Source organism: Anser anser, assembly GCF_964211835.1.
Source record: "Anser anser genome assembly, chromosome: 4".
Lineage (NCBI taxonomy): Eukaryota > Metazoa > Chordata > Aves > Anseriformes > Anatidae > Anser > Anser anser.
The window spans coordinates 25,628,987-25,654,567 of record NC_139724.1 but is presented as its reverse complement, the minus strand read 5'-3'; the positions used below and the strand labels follow the sequence as shown (position 1 = coordinate 25,654,567).

Genomic DNA, 25,581 nt, shown 5'->3' with positions numbered 1-25,581 from the left:
TCCTTTGAGTTTTCAGCACAATTTTTGTATCTGTTCAAAAAATACTTACTGTTGCACAAATTTAGCCAAAGCTGCATCAGGTAGGACATGTGACTGAGTTTTGAGTAGAGGAATGGAGGGCTACCTGGATTTGGTGACCTTTCTTTTAGCTACATTTGCTATACCTGAAAGTTTAAATAGCAAAGATCGCTTTGTGTCTGCCATGGGATTACATTTTTTGCATGAGGAATTAGGCTTTTCTGACACTTTTTACAAATGGATATAGGTTTACTCAGAACAGCTGACATGAGCATTTCATAGGCTGCTATAGTATGTCTAACAAAATTACTGTGTCTAAATCTGTTTTGTTGTGAAAGCGTAGAGAAAGGGATTTTTTCCTCCTTTCTTAGGAGGAAAAAAGGCTCGCTGGCTGGAAGCAGGCTGTTATTTGGGCATCGTACCTCTGTAATGTGCTGCTTGAGCTGTATAATGTTTTGTGTCCTGATTCATCTAAAAGATCATCCTCAGTGAAGGTTTCATGTGTGGAAAGATGGTCAAGCAGTTCTGTAAATCACGATGTTAAAACTAACACAAGGAAATCCTTTTACAGATGCAAATTCTGGCATTACGATGAAAACCTGCTCACCTCCAGTGTCGTCATTGTCTTCCATAATGAAGGATGGTCCACGCTCATGAGGACAGTTCACAGTGTGATTAAGAGAACACCAAGGAAATACTTGGCAGAAATTGTGCTGATTGATGATTTCAGCAACAAAGGTATGTTGGCAATATTAACACGCTGCTTGCAGAAAAGGAAAATTCGTTGCTTTAAAAATAGGTTTCTTTTGATTTATTACCTGACATGGACTGAGTTGACTCTGCAGGAAAAATAAGTTAATTCTCCACAGTCATTTCAGTTTTCAGTGAAGGGAAAACTCATTTTCAGTGAACTGCTTTCATAAAGGTGGTGATCCTTTTTGTGTTAGGTTCCCTTCTACAGCTGTGGAGGTGTATGTAGGAGAAAGCTGGGAGAACTGGTACCTTTGTCCACTCTTGTGAAAATAAATAGTTTTAAGTGTATTGAAGGAGTTTGAGTTAAGCTTATTATGAATAATTTATTTCCTTATTCTGTAGAGGAATCCAGATTCCTTTTTTTTTTTAACTGTAATAAAAATGTGTCTGAGGTTATTGAATTATTCAGATTCATTTTCACTATCTTTTTATTTTTTAACATCATCTTTTTAAGTGCATGTTGACTTCTCCCTTTATTTGAGACCTGCATATCAATGTTTTCAGAAGTCCAGAAATGTTTCTCTTCCTTTGCAATGTATGTCAGATCTGGTTTGTAGTATGTATTTGTGTGATTCTTACAAATATAAACATACATTGACGTTTTTCCTTTAATGGTGGTGTCTTCAGGGCTAATACAAGTCAAGGCTGAATCCAGAGAACTGGAAGCAGTATGATAGAGATTCAAATATAACGTGATTGTCATAGACAAAATCACTCTGTTTTTGAACTTAATGTATTATTTTGATATTTGTTTAAAAAAAATGCAGTCAAATTTTGCAAGATTTTATTCTGACATAGTTCTTCAATAGGAGTAGACAGAGAAAAAGAGTAGTGGCATAAATAAGAACATTTTAGACATACGAGACATGTATTCTTGTAACTGAGAGTGTTTAGACATCAGTTACTGCCTCTGACTTTCTCCTTTCAGACAAATTATTTGATTTCTTTGTCCCTTGTCTTATATTAGCATAGCAATAATAGCACATCTGCCTTGCCCACAGGTTTATGGGAATAAATCCATAAAACCGGCAAAACATTCAGGGAGCAAGATGATGGTGAGCCAAAAAAAAAAAAAAATCATAGACTTTTGGTAGGATAAAAATTTGTAGGAAATGAAAATCTGAGATGAAAAGAGAATGTCTTCAATAGCTCTACCACTGCGAAAAATCATGGTTTCAAATCTTTGCCCTTTGCATGTCGTATAATGCTACACGGCTCTGATTTTGCAGGGCAGTTTCTCAGCAGGGCTAATCCATCATTTTGTCAAAACTTTGGGGGTATACGGTGACAACTTCTTTTAGACGATGGTGATGAGCCAGGCTTTTAGGAGTACAAGCAAGTTTGAGCTGGTCAGGAGCATAGGATACACTCCCTTTGCCCTCCTCTGTGTTTGTGCAATAGCTGAATTGGACAGTGGCATGGAAAGCAGATGACTTTGTGCTGAGGCTCTCCCTTTTATCAAGTGATCAGGGCTTGTCCCAGCTCCAGCCTCACAGCAGGAGTTGTTTTCTGCTGTTCTGCCCGCTATAAACCCTACGTCTGAAATCATCATGTAGTTGGGACTGACTTTTTTGAGTATAAGTTGCTATTAAAGATAATTAATGCATACTAATTTTTACTTCGTACCCATGGGTAGGTATCATTTTCTGTTTGTTTTTACAGGAGAGGAAAAGTTACCTGTATTGTAAACTTGACTACATCTGGCTTAGTCTAATAAAGATACTGAATGTTACATTATAGTCTCCCATATCCTTTACAGCCTTTGAGAATTTGGCTTAGATATACACACACGCTATAAAACAAAAATGTCTTCTCTCCTAAGGGATATAATTTTAATAATTCAGTCAGCAGACATGTACTGTGTGTTTCCTTTTCGGCTGGGATCACAGCTTTCCTTCAGAGCTGTTCAAGGGCTGCCCGAGTGAGCAGCATAAAGTAACTACAATGCTGATGGTCTCTAGAAACTTTACCAGGCTTTTACTAATGATTGGGCTCAGTGTTTGGGTTGCACATGAGTCATAGCTGACTCCGTGCTATATATATGTAATTTATAGAATGAGTTTGGCATAACTGGTGCTACAGTTTTCCAGTACCTGATTATTATTAAATAAAGGTAGTATTTTTCAAGAAATTTGTTTTGGAACGCAGAACTTACGCTCTTTGCTCACATAAGCATGGCTAGCAGATACAGCTAGCCTAGAACTAACACCCAGCAGACCCTTGTCTTTATTTTTCCCACACTTCATTTTCCCAAATAACTTCAGGTTAGAAAATTGAGTAAAGCAAGCATAAGATGAAATGTTCTCATCTGCGAGCAACTCGAAAACAAGCAGGGACTGGAATGACTCTGAACACCTTGCTGCAACTGCACTATTTCCCTATAATAATTCGTTAAAGTGCTTTAGGCTATTACTTGGTAAACATAATTAACCTAATTTCAATAATTCAAATTGCATTCTAGATGAAAAAAATGGCTGAGGGAGGAGAATCTCGCTCCACTTCTTTCTCCCCAGAGAAAAGCACGAGCTAATACAGTCTGCGCAGCGTGCCAAGCTGCCTAAAGAGATCTCCAGTTGTTAGGAGAGCTGCGAAACACAAACACCCTTCCCCATAGCAGAGCTGCTCAGGGCTTTTTCTTCTTCGGCCAGAACAGAGGTGGTGCTGATTGAAGTTCAGGACTTTCTCCCCCTCCTGCTTTCAGGCCACTTGCTTCGTGTCTGCCTTTCCTTACATACCTTACAGGGAGAAACAGTTGCAACACTTGGAAAATGTTATTTTCATTTGAGTTCTTTGTATAAAGTCAGCTGGGAGCAGTCTGTTTGCTGTTTGACACTGCCTTCCTTCCGTCATCTCTTCTGCAAACAGTTGAGCTGCACTGAGATGTGCTGAATTCAGATCCAGTATTTTTTTTCATTGCCAAACACAGAGAGAACAGTAAAAGGGAGATGATGCCAAGCTAATTGAATTATGCTAGTTCCGATATTTTCAGTGGAAAACCCTGCACTAATGTGTACTAGAATCGAAAAAGCGTTGCAGAGCTACCATGCTGTTGGCATGGCCACACTGCTGCCCATATATTCTCTGCTTCAGAGTTTCTTGTACAGATCAAAACTATTTTGCTGCAAGCATTAGCTGTGCAGAGAATGCAGCTGGTCTGGCAGGGCAGCGAGGGCTCTTAACGTGGGGTTTCCTAAAGCTCTCTGCAAGTGCAGTTGTGGGTATGTCTGCAGCAAGTAGTTGTTACACATTTACGTATCAGCAGTATTTCTTTCTGAAGAATGCAGGTCAAAATCTCAGTGGTGCATCTCTGTTTTGTAGCCCATGCACCTAAGAGTGACTACGAACATGGCAGTGTTCACAGTAGCATTTGAAGGATTTGTCTGTGTTTTGCATTTACGTGGTTTTTTCTTTATGGCTGTCTGATGCAGCATCCCTTATGATAACAAAAATGGGAAGTAATGAGCATAGACAGGTAACAGCGTTTTTATCAGCTTGCTTAATGGTGCTCACGGGGCAGGGGGGGAACTGAAGCGTGAATGAGTACCTGTATTCAAACTGAGAGCTCTGCACCAGCAGCATTAGAGCACAGGGCACTGGGAGCTTGAGGGAGGGCTTCTGGTACCGTTTCTCTAGTTCTTGAAATGACATCCATGAGCCAAGGAAGCAAAACAGAGCTCTCCTCCTCCCCACCCCACCTTGTAATCTGCAGCGCCTAATGCCTTTTGGAGAAAGGACGTGTTTTTTAAAAGCATTGATTCATGCTGTAATCATGCACTGAGACATGGAAGAACCACCCAAACAAGGGAAGACCAGATTGGTGGTTGTAGTACTTTGGGGGGGGTAAAGTAGACATTTTCAAACAGAAAAGAAAATACTTTGAGGCTGTTGACAGATATCATAAATATACCTTTTAGGTGAGCGACGTTTAATACTGGCCAAACAGTGTTTCTAACTGTAAAAGGATCAGGTTTTTATACACTACTGTCACGCAGCCTCACAAAGCCAAGTCCTTATTGTATGGGAAAGCGGGAAAATTCAGTTTTCCTGTGGGAAATAGCACTTGCTGCTAGCCCTGGCACAGTTTCAGATAATGGACTGCAAAGTCCTGAGACTTATGCCGTAGAAAAGCTTTACACAATCAATATTACAGGTTTTTACAGCTCCCTGTGAACCTTACATAGCTGAACATTTGATAACTAAAACATTTGGCTTCACAGGCAGGAGAGCTGGAAATAACTTCAGGGTTTAAAAACTCTGAAACATTCCTGACAGTCCTTCTGTAGCATGTATTTGGAATTTGCAGAATAAATGATGGTGTGATGTGATATAGAGATTCTCGTAGTACCATTTCAGGATGACCTCATAATTCTCTTGAATTAAGCCTTTAAAAATGTATACAACAGCTATCATATCACATATTCTATATATAATACATGGCATGTTATTCTATAGAGCATAAGTGATAAAATTCTTCTTTCTCTAGTTTGATATTTATATACTCTCGAAGTTTTTCTAATGCACAAGGGGTTACTAAAGATGTTGTAAATGTGTGTGGGAAAGGAGAAGAGGTTACACAAAACTTTTGCTTGAGAAAACTTTTTTTTTTTTTTTTTTTTGTTATAAAGTTGAAGAGGAGGTATAATACCAGTATTAAAAGATTACTGGTTTGGATTATTTTCTGGTCTTTGGTAGAACTGCTGAATTTTCAAGTTTGGAAACTTCACTTTTAAGAAATAAACATCCATATTTCAATTATTTATATGTAGCTTCTGTTTAAACTAGACAGTTTTTGAACACTTTTGGTAAGAACAGAAAATGTACTAAAATGTAAGGTGCAGCAAACTCCAGACTTCAGTCATTTCAATTCAGGGTGTAGACAATGCTGTAGCTGAAGCACCTTGATGGATACATTCCCCTTTGCCTGACCATGCCACCTTGTCCCTTGTCTGGTCTTTGTCCAAACAGGAAACAGAGCCACCTTACCCAGCAAAAAAATACTTTTCAGGTTGATTTCTGCCGGACAGATGGCTTGTGTGGCCCCAAGATTCAGTGCTGGTGCTAGGTGTAGAATAGGCTCCCGGAGGAGCCAGGAGCAGTAGAGGAGGAGAAAGACCTGCCATTCTTCATGGCAGCATGCTTAGGTCAGCCCAGACACGTCACTTGCCTGCCCCTCCAAGCTGGTGCAGACCTGCTGTGGGTGCCTCTGCTCTAGCTTAGGTGGCTCCTTTTGGGTCCCCTCTGGAAGATCCTGGAGCTGGAGGCCATTCTTTCCAGCCTTTCAGTACAAAAATAGATTTCAAATGAACAGCAGTAGTTAAATTAGCGTAGCCTCAAACTGCAAGCGCCTGACTGCCAGCCCTTCTGCCTTTCTGAATTATCTCAACAGAATCAGCTGTGCAAAAATATTATGCAACACTAGCATCCTTTTTTCAATTTGTGTGGTAGGAATGTGGTTTCCAGATTAGTTTGGCAAAGCTTAATGTGCAAATCCAGATCTGTAAGCATTTAAGTGTAGCCGAATTTGATTCTTATGTGTTAACCCATCCCTTTACTGACCAAGTCCCTTTGGCTAAAGTGTTCCTGTCCTTTTTTCATTCTGTAGGTTTGTAGCGTGATCATCTGTATGAAGAGCTACAGCTCATCTACTGCAGTTTTGGCCCTCCAATTATTTCTTTTATTATTTTAATTGAAAGCACCACCACCACCACCACAAGTGGAGACAGATCTAGATGAGGGAGGGGAATGACTTGAGTATGGTGGGCTTTCGTCTCAGGTTTCCAGATTTCATAGACTGACACACAATTTTATAACCTAAGAAGAAAGTTAGTGAAGAAAAATGTTAAACTGAAAAGTTATGCTTCCTACTGTATACGTGACATCTGATGAGGAAAGGTCATATGCTGAAGTGTAGAAACTTCTCTGTTGGTCTATGTGGTCGAAATACACATGAAGACATGAAAGTCACTCTGTGATATATTGAAGTGACTGACAATTTTTCACCCAGCTCCCCTGTGGTGTGGACAACTTCACCTGGTTTTTCTTTAAATGTAATTTAAAAGGACGACCTTGTGCCGCAAAGCCAGAGAGCTCCAAGGCTTGATCCCTTCAGGTTTAGTGTATGTGAACAGCAGCACAAGTAGTTGAATTCAAGATTCTGTAAATCCTCTATGTCTGTAGGTATTGTTAAATAGAGATGGATTTGAGTTACACTAAGAATACAAAACTGATTATTACTAAACTTCACCCAAATATTTTTTTCTTTGTTATTTTATAGCACACTTAAAGGAGAGACTAGATGACTACATCAAACAGTGGAACGGCCTAGTGAAGGTTTTTCGAAATGAGAGGAGAGAAGGTTTAATCCAAGCTAGAAGCATTGGAGCCCAGAAGGCTAAACTTGGACAGGTAGGAACCAGCTCACAAACAAGTCTTATATAATATATATTTTTATTTTTACTCCTTTTAAGCTTCATTTTTCTGTCTCTAATATTAAAGTATGGCAGTGTAAAATAAACTTAATTAAATCTTTGTGATACCCTGTATAGAGATAAAAGTGACTGTACATCTGCTTCCTTGTTTTTCTCTTTTGAAGGTTTTGGTTTACCTTGATGCCCATTGTGAGGTGGGAATTAATTGGTATGCGCCACTTATAGCTCCTATATCCAAGGACAGGTAATGTTCTACTATGATTTCCAGTGCCTGGCCTCTTAGGAAGGAAAAGTCAGAGTAACAATCCACGCTTTTCAAATTCAAATCCATATGTTGTATATCTTTATCAATATATATCTATTTCAAACTACGTCAGTATTTGCTGAATTAAGGTTTTGTCAACTCCCAGCAAAAAAGTTATGTAAGGAGGAAGGAAAATAGCCAAGTAAATTTCCAGATAGTTTATTTCAATAGGTATACTGAATATTGTGCTTATTGTAGATTAAATATAAAACAACTCTTGTCTTTTGCAGTGATCTGAGGGACAGTTACAAAAGTGTTCTGTTGTAGCCGAGTAAGGACCCTGATTAAGCAAAGTGTTTATTATAACTAAACAAAATTGTGATTTTGGGTCAGAGGAGAAGTAACGGTAAGAGTTCTGATTTAACAGGGACTTAAAGCCCCTGTGATCTCAAGAGTTTTATAACTAGATAGAAGTTAAAAATGCTTGCGTGCTTCCACTGAGTGTGCATTTTTTACATGCCATAGAGGTGGGAGGAGGAGGCAGCTGCAGAGGCTCCTCCGGCACTGCCTGCAGAGGATGCGGGTGCGGGAGGCGCTGGCAGCTCTGCAGCCTCCATCCAAGCACTCTCCCCTGGGTACAGCATGCTGGTCCCTCAGCACCCAAGGGAAGAGCATGGCATTATTGCTTCTTGTCGCCTCCCCCATGTGTTTTTCCAATCTCATACAGGATTTGTCTTAAAAAGATGGAAGCGCTGTAAGAAGTAAATAAGATTACAGTTTGGTCACTGGGAGAATTAGGGGAGAATAACAAGATGATGTCTTTTCCTTGTCAAATGCTGTATATGACAGATCACAATTAGGAGCACATTGCAAATTAAAAAAGAAAAATTCTTTGTAGGCTGTTGCTAAAAGAACACCAATAACATATTTTTTATCCTTAAAGGCTGGATTTGCAGCACTGTCGGACAGAACAGTGAACATCCATATTTGCACTAGTAAAGTGTTTATCATACTTATTGGCAGCTAAGATCTGATATGAATAGAAATTATAGAAAATAATAATACTGTGAGAGTCTTAGCCCTCTAAAGGCTCCTCTGTTGCCTCCAGCGATGCTTTCTTAGAAGACCAATGTCAAGAAGAACACATATAAGAAAAACTGTAAATGAATTGATGTATTAGCATTTTGAACTGAACTTTTCTGCTTTCAGAATGTCTTAAAACAACATAAAGAAAAGCCTCTCTCTTTTTTCTAATGAGGCCTCCTTTTGCAAATAATGTTTACGAGTGACTTTTCATATAAACTACTTGACGAGATTAATAATTGATGGTATAAATTTCAGATTAGACAGATTACTCTTACTCTTCTTAAATTGTATCTTGCTCTTTCTTTCCCTTCTATAAACGTTTCAGAACTACATGTACTGTACCTCTAATAGATTACATAGATGGGAATGATTATTCCATCGAGCCACAACAAGGTGGGGATGAAGATGGTTTTGCCAGAGGGGCCTGGGACTGGAGTTTGCTATGGAAACGAATTCCATTAAGCCACAAGGAAAAGTCCAAACGAAAACATAAAACTGAGCCTTATCGGTAAAGAAAGCTGTTTACGTGTCGTGAATTGTAATGAATAACTGTCTAAAGCCTTTCCTTCTTCCCTCCTCCCTCTTCTCCCACGAACCACGATTGGCGCACGTGTCCCACGCGGGTCCCTGCATATAACCGCATCCTCCCTACCACCATCCGCTGCCCCGCAGAACCACATGCACTGTGCCACTGATAGATGTCATAGACGGCAACACTTATAAGATTGTGCCGCAAGGGGGTGGTGACGAAGATGGGTTTGCTAGAGGAGCGTGGGATTGGAGTATGCTATGGAAGAGGGTTCCCTTGGCCAAGCGAGAGAAGGAAAAAAGAAAGACAAAAACCGAACCGTATCGGTAATCACTAAATCACTTACCTGTTTCTTTTTTCTTAAGTAGCTATTGATCCACTAAAACTTGCATGTACTTTTGAGCCTGAAAATCTTCGTATTGCTAACCACGACAGCTGCTTTGTTTAATCAGACCTGTTTGCTGCAACTGATTACTTGACCAAAATAGCTTTGCTACCTTCCGCTGCCTCTCCACTCCTGCTCTTGTGTGGTTAATAGGGTGTACATCAGAATAACGTGGTTTTGCTTGGTGAGAGAAAGCATTGTATGACTTTGTTTCCAGGGAAAACTTTATTTAGCTATGATATTTTTGAAAAGTAGTGTTGGAAACAAAAGCTCTTATTTAATCATTTGATTTGAAATAATGAGCATGCTGTGAGTATTTTTAACAGCTGGTAATGCATAAAATCTGTAGGTTGCTGTCATGGCTTGATGCATGCATACAGCTCGTGGGTTATGCATGTACATCAGAAAAAAGCCTTTTGTCATGTTTCTCCCACTTGCTTCATAATAGATCACATCTGACAAAGATGCATACTATTTAAGAATTTTGGCTAGATATTTTCTAAGGTCTGAATTTGCTTGGGGATTTTACTTTAATACATATAACTTGAAGAAAACCAAAACTTATTTTCTGGGAAAACTCCAATGATTTTCACACAAGTCCCACCTTTTTCTTTGGCTTTGTAGGGGGGTATATGTTTTCTTCCCTGCAAACAAAAACTGGCTAGAAACCCTAGCTTACATTTCTGGATTGCTTTTCAAGACTGGGAGGCTGCGGTTCTGCTGTTTTTTATTACTTTCCCCTTCACACTTAACTAATCGTGTTACTACATTTGAAAGCAATCTTCACATCTTCAGAATGTAATGTCTTCTATTGCTTGTATATATGATTTAAGCACTGTAAGAATATATGTTGGTAATTCCCTCTCCTCACCCATGATTGTTCTTTGCTAAAATGGCAACACATGCAAGGAAGTTATGAAGCTTTGATCTGTTTTGTGTACAATCTAAATAATACCATTTTCTGACAAGGCTGTCCGCATTGGAACTTTAATACTCGCTCAGAGGAGGATAAACTATTTCAAACATCACTGTTGTGCTCTGCGTTTACCATCCAAACAGGTCTTAAAATCCTTTAAACTGTTCCCAGAAACACACAACACATGTTCTCAGAATGGTTTAAAAGTTGACTTTATTTTTAATAATACTTTGATAGTTACAGTGCCTTTTCTAGAAAGAGATGTTCCCTGCATCGGTTATGGCCAGGCTCTAGGCGTTTTGTTGCAGAAAAACCAAGGCGTGTAAGACCAAGTAACGGCTTTGCTTAAATTGTCTACATGATTGCCTAGTTTAAAAAGAAAACAAAACAATAATGAAAAAAATCCTCAACATCTTAAAGCGCAGAAACTACTTCTGGTAATGGGGGAGAATCGCCCCAGGACCAAATCCCACTTTCAAAAATACTGTGCTTACCCCTTTGTATCTTGTAAAATAAACTACTGAGCTTATGCGGATTTTACTGTGTTCTTTAACACACTTGATGGTGTGTTAAAGGCCAAGACCGATACTCTGGCATTCAAGGCCTCTCTGCGCTTGCCAGGTCTTTACAGTGCTCAGGGAAGCCAGCAGTGCAGGCGAGCCACAGGGCTGTGCGGTGCCATGTGCTTCTCCCCGCCGTGCTTACTGGCTTCCTGACCCTCCAGTCCCTCTGGGGCAGCAGCAGGGCTGGAGGAAAAGCCCATAAGCAGACGAGAGCAAGGAAGAGGGGGCATTCAGGAGGCACTCAGCATCTGATCAGGCGGTCTGGAGAGCAGCTAAGTTTGCCGTGCTGTGGGCCATCCCAAGTCACTTTTTCCTTACCACCATTTTTAATCCCCAACCTAGTGGGGACTGCAGGTTTATCCACTAGGGTTTTTTATATATTTATTGATCCTTAGGGGGAAAATACTTGGTATGTGTGCAGGAAATGGCTTAACGTATTCTACTCTCTATTTCCATGTAAGCAAGCTGCCAGAGAGTTTTGGTTAGAGCCGCTCTGCACAAATGTTCCAATCCTAGTCACAGCATCTTTTTGACACATTAAAACTTGTTAATTGAACTTTGGCATATGTAGAGGGATTTACAAAGCCTTTCTAAAAAAAAAAAAATATTAAACTAAAATGGAAACCTTGTATGCCTTAATCCAGGCCCTCTTAAAAATTTCACAGAGGGTAATGAAAAGTGTCTCACGTGATGGAGGGTAGAAAAAGAGCCAGAGGGAAAAAGTAAAAAGCCATCATTTAACCAGGAAAACTCTGTTGCTTGTTTAACAGTAAGTAAACATCAGTTTCAATGTGGCAGCTCTGCAGAACATAAACTTAAGTATGTTATATGGTCTCATCCCTTGTATCAGAAACTTGAATGTCTGTTCAGTGAGAAATGTCTTGCCACAATGACTCCTAGCATTTTTCTAATAGAAGTATGGTGGCTGGCTGAACGGTAACTCTGAACAAAATTTTGTATAATTAAAAAAAAAAAAAAGATAAAATCTGCAACCTCACTAAAAATATACACGTCATTTCAGGAAACCACTGGAAGCTTATGACAAAGCTTTAAGATTTTTCAGTGTATTGCCATTAATCTAATCTTTATTACATGTTAACAGCAAATTGCTTCCTTGATTGGTGCTTTCTCTGAATGTTACCTAATCCTTTTGGCAGAAGGAATTACACTGTATTCTTCTTTTAGGTCCCCCGCAATGGCCGGCGGATTGTTTGCCATTGAGCGCGATTTCTTCTTTGAACTTGGTCTCTATGATCCAGGACTTCAGATCTGGGGTGGTGAAAATTTTGAAATTTCTTACAAGGTAACACTAAATACCAAAAACTTTCCTCTTGGCGTCCTTGCAAACTTAGGATCAGGAGCTGTCAGAGAGATAGCTTAGTGAAGAGACCCGAGTGCTGAGCAGTCTAGATTTCAGTAATGGTTTGGGATCACACATGCTCCCCTGAATATCCAGCCTGAAACCAGACTGGCAAATTTGATAGAGGAGGGGGGAAACCCGAGTTCTCTCAGGATATGTATGTGTGTATAGAAAAATGTTTTTTCTAACAGAAGAGAAAAAGAAGCACTTGGTTTGTGCATAGATGCATGTAAAGTATACAAGGATGCAACCAGAAATAATCTGTCCTGGTTTCTTCCTCCTTGCCGTTTTTCTGGGTGAAGAATGGTCTCACGTACTTTTCAAAATTTCAAGAACTTCTCTACAAGAGAAGTCTTCATAACTGAAGCACTAACTGCATAATTCATAATCATTGCAGAAGATTTTATTTTAAATCCCAGGCATATGCATGCTCTTCAGTTAGCAGGAAATGTAAGATGATGATCATTAGCTTCTGGTAGCTTCAGTATTCGTAATGACACAAGTGGCAGACAGCAGGAATCTGTCCCAATTAAGAAATGAAAGTGGAGACATCTAATATCCTCAGCAGTGATCTGTGAAATCGCAGCTGAAATTTACTAAAAGTACATTCAGAGCTCCCCAGCTACTCTTGTTGTTGATGATTTTGAGGAAAGCTCTGAGTGCACTTGCTCAGCTGTAAATCCATATGCAAAAGGCAGTTACTGAGGATATTACATATACAGAGTCTTTATCCTTCTAATTCCCCATCTTGCTTAGATCTAAATCGTGATTGAAATTGCATACAGTAGTTTTGCAATTGAAGTGGATAGTTGTTGCTGATTATGTAGAGACCTCCAAATTGGTTTCATGTAGATCAAAACCAATCTTTAGAACTAAATAACATTTATCAGTGTTGCGTGCTGACTCCTAGATAGCGAATAAAATTGCTTTGCATATCATTTTTTTAATCAAGCTCTTATGAAAATTAATATGATGATAAAGCACATGCAGTGAAGGAAGTATTCTGCCCATCTTTCCTAATAATGTTAAGTCTAATTTTTAACCTGGAATTCAGTCTGTTTTGGAATGTCCCCAAAGTTAGCTTGAATTTGGATTTGATGCTACATTTTAAACTTGTCAAAGCCATAAGTGATTAAATTCAAATTATTTAGGTGTGTTTTCTTTCTCCCACAAATAGACGGATTATCTAAGGACGTGGGTGGGAAGGAGTTTCAGAATGGTAGTTAGCTTTCCCCATTTTTATTTTCAGCTACTACCATTGAAAAAAAAAATCTGTTTGTACTTGGTTGGAACACGGTTACCAAATGCATTGTTATCTCCTACTGGTCTTTATTAAGGAAATCTTAAATGTGATGGGCATCTAACCAAAACCCATCTTAGTGATGGTATGTGAATTGCTCCAATAAAACCAAAATACTGATTCTGTCATTTTAAAAATTACCCTATCCAGATTTTGTTCACTCATTCATTACTGTTCTTTTAAAATAGCAATGGAATGAGGTGACAAACTATTTTAAAAGCTTTTTGAAAAATTACTTTGAGTAATTTCATGTCAGAGTTGAAGATGTACTCAACACGTCTTAATTTTCTTTCATTTCAGTCATATTATGTCTATGCTTATGTCTGAAGTAAAAAAATATTTAAATGTATCACATGGTGGTATAGTAACAGAAGTAGCTGACATCTCTTTCAAAATTTGCTACGTATTTATCTGTCTTAAATTCCTGTGCATGTTTATTAATATCTGCATCTTTGCTTGAACTTGTAGATCTGGCAGTGTGGGGGAAAACTGTTGTTTGTCCCCTGTTCCCGTGTTGGACACATCTATCGTCTCCAGGGTTGGCAAGGAAATCCACCCCCTGTCTATGTTGGGTCTTCTCCTACGCTGAAGGTATTATTTTGCTGATTTGAGATAATAGATTTAAATAAATCTGTGTAAATTATCAGTAGCAATTTAAAGAGCACTTCATCCAAAGGTATTTAGCATCTAAAGCTAAGATGTTCATCCACATGGTGATCATGGGTTTGCAGTCCCACACTGGCCTGAAAGGGTGGTATCCCAGGTTCTCTCTGGGTTAGTGAATGCTCTAGCATCTCTCAGAATTTTGTGACCGAATCTGTAAATTAAGAAGCAGAGGATGACACCTGGGAAAATGCTGTGCTCTGCACTTGGTTGCAATTGTTGGTAACTCCTCAGGCACCTCGTAGGCTCAGAAGTTTTGTTCAAGCCATGGTATTAAAAGTAGACAGCACCTCTAGGAAAGAGTCAGCTGCCTGTCTGTATCCAAACACAGAACTTGAATCAAGAGAAAATTTTTTTGTATAAGCTTACACCTACAAGCAGGAAGGGAGAGGACCCTCCTGCTAAGGTTTCTTATTGCCAAGTCTAAGCTTCCTCTTGTGCAGTGCTTTGGTATTTCCAAATCCCACTCCTAAAGACCTAGATCTTTGTAAATTCCAGTCGCCCAGACATCATCCTAAAAGTTACATGTGATGACAACTACAGATTTACGGGTTCAGAGACTATGGCTTGAATGAAGCTAGCAATTGTTTCTGTTCAAAAGTGAGTGTCCCAGCAAAGCTTCACAGGAGAAAACTAACACAGCACACACAAAAGAAATATATCCTTTATTAATAAGGTGAATTGATTAACATTTTGATCAAGCTAACAGTACGAACAATACTATGGAGGGTAGCTGGAAATAAGCACAGCTGGGCATAGTGACAGAGAAAAAGGGCAATGGGAAGGGGGCTTGTAAATGATAGCTCATTTTTCAATGCAGGCAAGCTTGTCTGAAATTATAAAACCCTTCCACTAATCTGAAAAATCTGATCAAAAACATCTTCTGCGTATCTAAACTCCTTACATGAGTCAGCTCGTCTCCTTACTGGATGAAACGAAGCACTGCTGAATGTTCTTACATAGTAAGCAACTTCTACGTACAAGGTAGTAGAGAGGAATATCTTTCTCCCTCTTCAGGCACCCTTCTATCTTAACAAGCAACAATAAAATACTTCACTTAAGGTGCATGGGAATATAAAATCTCCTTGGTGTTTCATAGCTGGCCTGTTTAAGACTTTTTTTTTTCACCCTTAGTGGACTAAAGCATGTCATTCTGGATATTTAAATTGTAGAAGTTGAATGCAAACTCTAAATTGCAGTTCTGGTACTTAGCAAATGATTGCAACATTTATTGCACCAGTTACTGAAGAGTCCTTATTTAAAACAAACAAGCAAACAAAAAAACTTAGGAGAAGACTGTACTCTCATTAAGCCAGTTTATTTTACTGGTTTCACACCTAAACTCTCATTTGAAAATAGTAGTCCTGTGTGTCATAATCTGCTGAAGATGACAAAATATTATTGCTATATAATAATTTCACACTATTATGGTTTTTAAGAGAAGAAATCTTTTAAATCTGTGAAGTTGACATGTTATTGTGTCTGACCTGTTGTGCATGCACTGAAATAATAACAATGTCATTCTTCACAGAACTATGTCAGAGTTGTAGAAGTGTGGTGGGATGAATACAAAGATTACTTTTATGCTAGTCGGCCAGAGACAAAAGCGCTGCCCTACGGAGATATATCTGAGCTGAAAAAATTCCGTGAAGATCACAACTGCAAAAGCTTTAAGTGGTTCATGGAAGAAATAGCATATGATATAACATCATATTATCCCTTACCACCTAAAAATGTGGAATGGGGAGAGGTATGTAAAGCACATAACCTGTATTTATTTTCGGAGGATTCTTTTTAAAGTTCAGAATTCAAAAGGAAACGATTGTTACTTGACATCAATCTGAGAACAGGCTCTTTGTTTCCCGCTATACTGATGTAAGTGATACTGGCCAGAGGGCTACAGAGAAATAACCAAAGAGGGGGGAAAAAAAAAAAAAAAAAAGAATGCTATTTTAAAAGGTGGGATTTCTTTAAAATTAGATCAACGTTTCTTTCAAGATTCATTTTTGTATCTATCCCTGGCCTCAGTTATGTTTAAAGCTCTTTTCTCCGAAATTGGAATTTATTTATTTCTAAAAGAAAAAAAAAACGTTTGTATTAGAGCATTGGCAAAGATTAATAGGTGAAAATCTTTTTTTCTCTCTCTTCTCTTTTTTTTTTTTTTTTGGTGTAGTCTTAGAGAATAGGTTGCGAAATACAGAGAGAGTACATTCTGCCTATGTTTGCTAGCCTGAGATTTACTCATCCTGGTACAGCCTCAGTAAATCCCTTGCCTGTATGTAATAATTTGATATGATTCTTTAAGAGTTGTTTCCAGCATTAATGTATATGAGTACAACTTTGCTAAATCAAAGGTGTGGTTATAAACTTGGCATTTTCACTTAGAGAAAATTCAGCAAAAGTGGTGATTTCACTTAGTTATGTTACCAGATGGATACAGGACACGTCGTTGAACCCTGCCCTTTCCTTCTGGCTGTAAGCCCACACCTAAAGGAGCCATTACTGCAGGTCTCCTTCCCAGCTTCAACTGATTTTTTGGCCTTTTTGAGATGGTGCAGCCTTGCCCTGTCTCTCCTATCAGTTTCGCTTTTGAAGATAGTAGGGGCAAAACCAAAAAATCATCTTGCTAGCAGGGGAGGAGTCCTGTGTCCCACCAAACTGAACAACCTTCTTTCTGATGTACCTGGTTTTGTAACTTCAAAAGAGGATTAGAAAGTAGAGATCTATGCATATTCATGTGACCAAGAATGTATCATCTCTAACTTCTCTGAGGAATTATTGATACATAGTGTGTGCATGGTGGAAAGAGAGTACAAATAGTCTTGTATCTGGGGACCAGGTGAACAATGCCACCTTTATTTCTTATCTGAAAGCCGACACAAAGCATCAGGTTAGTGCATTAGCTTTAGACCTGCTTTTGAATTCACATAAAGGGTTAGAAATGCTTGTTATGTATTGCTCTTCACTGGGGTGAAAATATCTGAAGAGAATAAAATAATAATGGTCACCTTGTGGGAAATCATCCCTGATAAAAGCGAACAGCTCCAGAGCAGAAACAGGAAAGACTGAAGTTCAGAGACCTCTGTGAAATTGTCTTCAACTGTTCACTGGCTGACAGTTATCCTACAACATCTGAGATATATTTTTTTCCCCATATGTTTGTAACATCGCACTAATTGCATTTCCAAACCGTCAGGAATGAAAGCATGGGGTTTATCTTCCCTAACACTGTCTGGAAGTCAGGTCTCTGGGCTAAGCCTAGTCCTCCAGGCTTTCTTCTGAAGTCACAAAGGAGAAAGAGGCTCCAGTGAAGAAAATAGGTTTGGCAAGAAAGTGATTTTTTGCCATAAAGCCTTTTCAAAGCCATTTGTTGATCCTTCTGAGAAGAGAATGGGATAATCAGCAGCAAAGGAAGGCATGCTTTCTGGCAGGATTTGTGTTCTTTATCCTTGTGCCTGTGCCTGTCCCTCATCAGTGTCATCTTTCCTTTCCCTGTGTAATTGCTGCTGCAGAATGGACTGCTGAGCAGCCGGGCCACGGGGCTGCTCCTGCCTGCAGTTAATGACCGCTGTCTGCAGCTCCTCGGCATCAGGTTTATCTCCTCACGTCTACCACAGGATGAGAGCAACTTCATCAAGCTCTGCCTTTATTTATGATGATCCGAGAGACCAAACTTGCTTTGATAGGAGATTGAATAAATTAAAATACTTGGAAGTCCTACACTTTAGTGTCGTTAGTTTGGAACTGAGCTTTGCAACTCTAGTTTCATTAGTGTAACTCCTATAAGAACCCACAGATTAGTCTGGGCAGCTAGGAGCTCCATCTCCAACAGTTAACAAAATTTTTTAAATTTCATATGCAGGCTTCTTTTGTATCCGTCTGGCAAATATCTGTTTCTGGTCTGAAAGAGAAGTGGGAATTTTCTGAACTCCTTCACGCTTATTTTTCCTTGAGACTAACTGAAAGTGCACAACCTTTTTTTTCTAGATTAGAGGCTTTGAAACTTCTTACTGTATCGATAGCATGGGCCACACCAACGGTGGTGTTGTCGAATTGGGGCCGTGCCATAGAATGGGAGGAAATCAGGTAAGTGACTGTAAGGCAAGGTTGAAAGAGAAGTGCTTTCAGTGAGTGATAACAGGTCATTTTTCTTTTAAGTCTGCACATAAAGTCACTTATGTGCTGGCTATGAAAATGGGAGCTAGAGGTTTTTCATAAGCATACTGACATTGATAAAATACAGGAATCTGAAAGTATCATTTCAAACACAGTGCACAGAATTGAAGGCAAATTCGTAATCTTGTTTTCACAGAAGCAGGTATATGTGGAAGCGAGAACTGTGCTTTAAAGCAACCTTATCACTGCATTATATAACAACTGCAGCTGGTAGCATCACTGCTGACTCATCGTTTATCCTCCCTTAATAATTAATCCTTCAGGAAACAGCCCCCCCTTACTCTAGCTTAGTGATTTCACAAAGTTGTTTTGCTCTAATGGAAGCATAAAATACTTCTGTGCAGTAACTCACCTTCCACCACAGGAGACACAATACTGAATATAAATTTCTCTGCTTCATTTACAAATTAAGTGACAGAACATAATTACTAATAGATGATCGCAATCCAAGCTACTATTGTGTTTGACCTGTGTCTTCACAAACCTATGCAAACTATCAGGCAAACACGCTGTTCTATATTTGCATATAGAAATTTTTCAGCTGGATAACTTTGCAGCATTTAAAACCAGTGTTTGTACTGATGTAGACTTGAACCAGGCAAGTTGTGTCACTGCAGTCCTGAAATCACACGCAGGAAGATTCTTTGAAAAATCATATTTGGTTAATTCTTAATACGCCTTGGAAATTTATCTTTTACTTTGATATTTAATGCAAAAGTTCCCTAAACTACTTTTTCTGTTTATGCTACCTCCAAAAACCTCTAGTGATTATTTCATAAGAAGTAGCTAAGATAATCTTTTGTATGGATTAGTTTGTTTTCCTCCATGGCTAAAATACCACGTTACTGCCTTCACCTGAAATTACTGCCCAAGACCAAGGACTTGCTACCAAACATTTAGAATGATAATGGCTTGTTTAAACATCACATCATACAAAGACTTTTAAGAAACACTTTCGGAAACCTCCCCAATAGGTGTCCCTTTATTTTTATCATTTTTCTCTTGCTAGGTAAGTTTCTTAGCCTTCTAAAGGAAAGCTATCAAAATATAGTGTCCTGATCGTAAAAATGTGTTACATCATGTAAAATAAAGATAGGTGTAATAACACCAGAGAATATTTTAAATGATGGAATTTCATTGGTATTTCTGTTTCTAAAGTGTTATTTCAAGACAGCTTTTAAAAAGGTGGCATCTTGTTTTCTGCTAGCTTTTCCGAATCAATGAAGCGAATCAACTCATGCAGTATGATCAGTGCTTAAATAAAGGACCGGATGGATCCAAAATTATGATTACACACTGTAATATGAACGAATACAAGGAATGGCAATACTTCAAGGTATGCAAGAGATGTATAGGGAAAAAGAAATTATAATTCTCATCTTGTTTTATTACACCTTTTTTATTATTATTCTACATGTATTGGAAAATAGAGATCTATGACAAGATTAACTGAAACAGATAAAGTAAATTGTTAATCACACATTCTCGGAAATCCGTGCTTGCTGGGAAGACGTCCCCTAGGGAAAGGTGTTTTGCTAGCACTTCCAGTTGTTGATTTCTGTAGCAAATCTTTAAATAAAATCTCCTGAGGGGACATGTGCTGCTGCAGGTATGTTAGGAGTTAGCATTTGTCTCAGAGGAAGCAAAGAGGATGTCCACTACCAGTGACAGTGTTTCTAAAAGCTCTTTATGCCACCACGCTCTCTGCTTGTGTGCTTTCTGTCAAGAAAGCTTCTTTATTGGGTGTTGTGAGAAGATGACTGAAGTGCTGAGGTGCATTTAGCAGCTAGGAACAATACATCTTATTTTGGGAAGGCTAAATTGAAGTATTTAAAGACAGAAGGCTATGTAGGAATACGTAAACATAGTGTTACTCTTTGTCTTTCTGCATTGTCTTTGCTTTCTTCAGAATTTCTTTTTCCTGTTCATTAACCATTCCCTAAGAACATGCTCTGTTATGAATTAAGGGTGTGGCGCTATTATAAAGCTATTGCAAAATCTATGCATTTTTAATAAAGACTTGGAATGTTGGCTGATATACGTGAGAGGGCTGTTACAGCCTATTTAGTAAGTACATCTGCAAGTCCTCCATTAATTCTAGTTTTGAAAGTGTTATTTTTTAAAACGTCTAAGGTTATATTTCTGTTTCTCTTAAAAAAACGAGAATGAATAGTCCAAGGGTGACGTTATCCTTGGATATGGCTACACATAACTTGGTTCTGTGTCTAAGAAAATCTCACGTGTTGATTTTTTTGTCTTCAATCTTTCTAGTGTATTGCATGTTTCATTAGCTGGTTATCTGGATTGTGTTTGTCTGAAAGATGTAGGTACTATTGATTGCAGTGAAATCTGTTTGCTATCCTTTAAGCCACCACACTCTTTCTGATATTTGCATAGGGCTGTGAAATGTCAAGCAACGTAATACTCTTTCCACTTGGTTATCTTGTGCCATATAGACAAAATTCTTTATATCTGAAATTTAAAAATCAACAAGTAGTGTTTCAGTGCCTGCTGACTTCTGCTGTAGCATTAGAAAAATATATAGCACTTGCTAACTCTCCAGCCATTCTAGTGTGCCCCAGCATGTTACTTGGCTCTTCTGTAAGCATTTCTTTTATGCAAGAAGATCCATTTCCTCCACAGTGGTACCAAGTTATGTAATTGTTTGCTTATTACCACAAGTTATAAGGAAGCCCAGTAGGCACAGTCTGGGCTGTAGAACAAAACACTGACTGGCTTCCAGAAAAAAAAAAAAAAAAAAAGAGTTGGGGGGTGAGAGCGAAAGGACCACCAAGGGTGTGTAACCAAGCAGATATTAGAAATTTGGCACCCTTTGCTGAGCAGTACAGAGGGTATGACCGTTTGTCTTAATGAGGAGGGTGTAAGGAATGAAATGCTTATGAACTGCTGAAAAATGTTGTGGACTGGTGTAAATGAAAGCTGCCAGGAGATGTTATCTGGTTGGTTGGTTGTTTCTGGAATGAACATTTGTGTGCAGTTTGGTGAGCATAACATCTGTGCTTCTGCAGCGTGGAGCAGGAGGGCTTTTTGGTGACCGCGTGCCGGGGAGAGCGTGTTTTCCCACGGCCATGGGAGCAGGGGACAGGGCTGTGAAACCCCAGCCATGGTGCTGCAGGTTTTCCTGCTGCTCCGTCGTTTGGATGCAGCTTGCCAGCAAGGCAGGGCTGCCTCTGGTGCTCAGGGTCAGCAAGCAGGAGAGAAGCCATCAGGCTGCTTTGCAAATGCGTGAGATTCGGGCGCTGCAGCAACGGGGTGTGGAAGGAGCCAAAAGTGCGAGTCTCAGCCTGACTGTGCTCCACACAATAGGTCTGCAGTTTCTTAGGCAGTCTCCTGTTGCTCTGGAGGCCAAGCTTGCTCTCATACCCTCTTTCCTTCCTTCTACTAGTTACACAGGCAGCAAAGTTATGGCTTTTTTCCCCAGTGGAGTTAATGTTGCTGTTGTGCATTTGCTGTGTGTGAGGGCTAACCAAGGGAAGATCTGCCCAGCAAAGTCAGTTCTCGTAAAGCCGTCCTCCAGAGTTAATCTTCTGTTTTAGTTACAGGATGGATGAAAGTGCTGGAAGCATTTTAGATACGGTTTTGCTTATATTCTTAGCAGTTTGCTTCCGAAGAGAAATGCAAGGCATTTCAAGCTAACTTATGTGCATCAACATTTCATAATATAAAAGATGTAAAAATCTAGTTTTAACAAAGAAGCAGCATGCGTATAGAACCGATCTTTTTCAGGGCCCCTGAAACCTCTTTTTGTAGCAGCAAATAGCTATATTACAGTTGTAAAAAAAAAAATGTTTTAAGACAAGCAAAAAAACGTGTTCCTGGTGGTTTTGTTTTCCAGAATCTGCACAGATTTACTCATATTCCATCAGGGAAGTGCTTGGATCGTTCAGAAGTCCTACATCAAGTTTTCATTTCAGAGTGTGACTCCAGTAAAGCAACGCAAAAGTGGGAAATGAACAACATTCTTATTGTGTAGACAAACAAAACCTACCTGCTGACACATTAATTTGTACAGGACTGAAAATAGCCTGAAAACTGCTGCAATTATTAACTTTGTACAGCTGCGAGCCTCCTGATTTGGATGAAGGACATAGACGAACTGTGATTATTACAATAACATTATCATCCGCAGTTAATGTTTACAAAACTGCTTTACCTTAAACTCTGTAGATGTTTACATCTTTTTGTTTTAAGATGTTGGTAAATTAATGTGCTGTTAGCTATGTTTCATAGGAACGTAGCTAAAAGCATTGTCTTCTTTGGGATTACACTCAGGGGTCTGAAGGCAGTTTTTTTACACACACTTGAAAAGGTTGGAGTAACCAGATTTTCATAGAACTTGGTGATTATCAACCTGTTGTATATTTTTATTTAATTTTACATCTTACTAAGCACTGCCACAGGTTATTAGCCAGGGTGGCCTTCTCTCACAATCATGCTGCTTTTTTGGAAGGTGAATTTCAACATATTTAGTGCCTCTTTCATTTCTCTCTTTCACAAGAAAAGCATTTGTCAGAAATTATACAATGGATTTTTCTGAGCTGTCACCATGGGTAGGGATCAACTGTACCACCCCATGTAATTATTCTGTTGCTGAAGACAATTTCTATCACCAGTTTGACCGCTTGTTGGTGGGCGGGAGCAGAGGCTGCACACAGATGTGCTCCAGGCTCTCCGACGTGCCCCTTTGCTGGGCATGCTCTGAAAATATTATGCTGGGTCGTTGCCCCATGTTCTGCTCCCTGCATCTGCTGTGCCTGGCGGTGCAGGAGCAATCGGGAGCTTTGTGTGGGGCAAGGAAGAGCTTAGTGTCGAGTTTAGCACCAGTGTGGTACATGCTGGTGGAAGTAAGCACCCTCTCAATTCCGGTTACGAATTTATAAGTACTAACCTGCTTGTTTAAACCATGCCTTACGTAAAAACAAGAATTAAGAAAAATGAGAGATAAAATAAAGCTGCATAATTATGTAAAAAAAAAAATAATAATAATCCAATGCTTCATTTATATTATTATTTTAAATGAAAATCACTTAGAGGTGAACTAAAACTTTCAATCAGGAAAAAAAAATCCAGCTTGCTAACACATTTGCTTACTTCTTTGAAAGGGCATCTGTCAACTAGCTTGGAGCCCGGTCTTAGATTTGAAAAGAGAAATGGAAATCCTGAAATCACATTTATTCATGTTAATTTTTTCCGTATTTTTTTATTGGAAACTTTTCCTGAGTGATTATGAACACAAAATACAACCGCTTGGTGCTATAATGTGCAGAACAGAACATGAAGAAGTTTCTGAAAATGTTCCAAATAGGAGTTTGTGAGAGCTCCCTTGGGAGTATAAATATTTACTCAGAGTGAACAGACAGGTGGAGGAGAAATGACTTATCGTCACTTCCTTATTCAAGATTTCGTGACTGTTAAACGTTGACATCAGTGTACTGACTTAATAAGAGTTATGTCTATAACATGTCACACTATTAAATATGACTAAATACTTCCCTGAAATCTAGAATAGCATTGCATGCAGCTTCCATTGATGTTAACAAGGATTATGTATCATATTTGGTGACAGAGTTTGATCTTTATAGGGCTGTCTGCACTGATATATTAGTTTGGGATCTTTCCTAGTTTCTTTAAACTTCTCACCTATCCTTTCAGAGGTATGAAAAATAGAGAATAAAGGAGGGAGAAACTGGAATAAGGAAAATAAGGGTGTGTGTTGGTACTTGTTCCTTGTGTGTATGAAAACTTACTCCATTTTTATGTGTTGGGTAGATTAATTTAATCATATTACTATGCATAAGAGAAAGAATGGTGGCACATAAATTGTGCGGGTGTGCATTTTAAATGGGTATTTTGTGCAATTCATTAAAAGCTGATCCTGTGTGTGAACATGAATCTCTGTATGTGAGACTGAAACCTTACAAAACATGAGATCATAAGAAGCTGTTGCTGTAATGACTTTTTCGTACTATAGCCTGCTTGGAAAAAATAATTCCCATATTCTTGCTTTGTAAGTTGATGATAATATCACTATGCATTTCTACATATTTTATAAATTTGATTTGTGCAGATTTTGATACACTGTATGTTTCTGTAGAAATTGTATAAATCTTTAAAAAATTTATTAGGGAGAAATCTGGGAAACATGTATATCTTATGGGTTGCTTGTTTTTTAGGTGAAGTAAATAAAATATTTGAATTGTTGGGTTTACTATACTTTTATAGAGTAAAAATGGATTATTATCTTTATAGGAACCCCATATCTCTAAAACCGGACAACTTCAATGTTACAAACTTAAAAATATTAAGTGGTTTATTTTCCTTTTTTATCTAGGTACCTTTTGTCATACCTGTGGGAGCTCAGTTTTTTATCCAGCAAAGTCAAAAATGAAGTTCCCACTGTGAGTTGCCATGTGGACACATTTGGATTTTTGTACCTCCTGCACTGATCGAATTAGGTAGATTTACCATGCCCACAGAAAATGAACCTGGGAATGATTTCTAAAGTAGAACCAAAGGTCCAGGTAAAAGGGGGTGGGGGGAGAGGGGGGAAGCAATATACACAACCTGTAGGTTTCTCACAATATTGCATTGTTCTGTGGCTGTTCTGAACAATCATGTGGATGGAGACGCTCTTAATTCCTTGAAAGAGCTGGTGGTGCTGGCATGTGTTGGGTGAAAACATCCCCCCTGCAAGCTGTGCTCCCACAGGCAGGGATCCCTTTCCCAAAGCCCCCTTGGGAAGCACGGTGTCCATCTGTGGTATACCTAGGGTACAGCAAATCGTGCCTGGCAGTGGAGGCCTTGCTAGCCTGAGCCTGTAGGACAGCTTCCCTAAGGCCAGCACGGTTCTCCGATAGACAACTGCAATTACAATTTTCATATTTTCATTTGTGAGGCAGCGTAGACAATGAATGAAAGTAGCAATGAATGAAGGTAGAGGCCTCTGCTGGGTTCTTGGGGGTTCATAAGAAGAGGCATTTGGGAAGAGATGACCAGAACAAGGAGTACACCTAGCTGTGGAAGTGCTTCCAGTCGTACTGTTTTCCATTGCACTGAGGAATGTCCTGAAGTCCTGACTGTCTTGAAGCTGCTGAGGGATCTCTGGAGGCCAGGAATGATGACTGAAGGGAATGCAGCCT

General features: G+C 39.1%; 1 protein-coding gene across 6 annotated transcripts in view; it reads left to right on the top strand.

The window, feature by feature from the left end:
* The window catches only part of GALNT7 (polypeptide N-acetylgalactosaminyltransferase 7), a 71,962-nt gene extending 46,994 nt beyond the window's left edge, over positions 1 to 24,968 (top strand). For 2 of the 6 annotated variants that reach the window (XM_083835059.1, XM_083835057.1), the window contains exons 3-12: positions 590 to 756; positions 7,046 to 7,176; positions 7,364 to 7,443; positions 9,202 to 9,384; positions 12,108 to 12,225; positions 14,051 to 14,173; positions 15,777 to 15,995; positions 18,233 to 18,331; positions 19,629 to 19,757; positions 22,278 to 24,655. In XM_083835059.1, coding sequence (XP_083691185.1) covers positions 590 to 756; positions 7,046 to 7,176; positions 7,364 to 7,443; positions 9,202 to 9,384; positions 12,108 to 12,225; positions 14,051 to 14,173; positions 15,777 to 15,995; positions 18,233 to 18,331; positions 19,629 to 19,757; positions 22,278 to 22,415 — 1,387 coding nt within the window. In that variant the 3' untranslated portion in view covers positions 22,416 to 24,655. Of the gene's footprint in view, positions 1 to 589; positions 757 to 7,045; positions 7,177 to 7,363; positions 7,444 to 8,854; positions 9,038 to 9,201; positions 9,385 to 12,107; positions 12,226 to 14,050; positions 14,174 to 15,776; positions 15,996 to 18,232; positions 18,332 to 19,628; positions 19,758 to 22,277; positions 24,656 to 24,773 lie in introns of those variants that run through there. The other 4 variants (XM_083835058.1, XM_083835056.1, XM_083835061.1 and 1 more) reach the window with 3 other exon arrangements.
* The last annotated feature ends 613 nt before the right edge of the window (positions 24,969 to 25,581 follow it).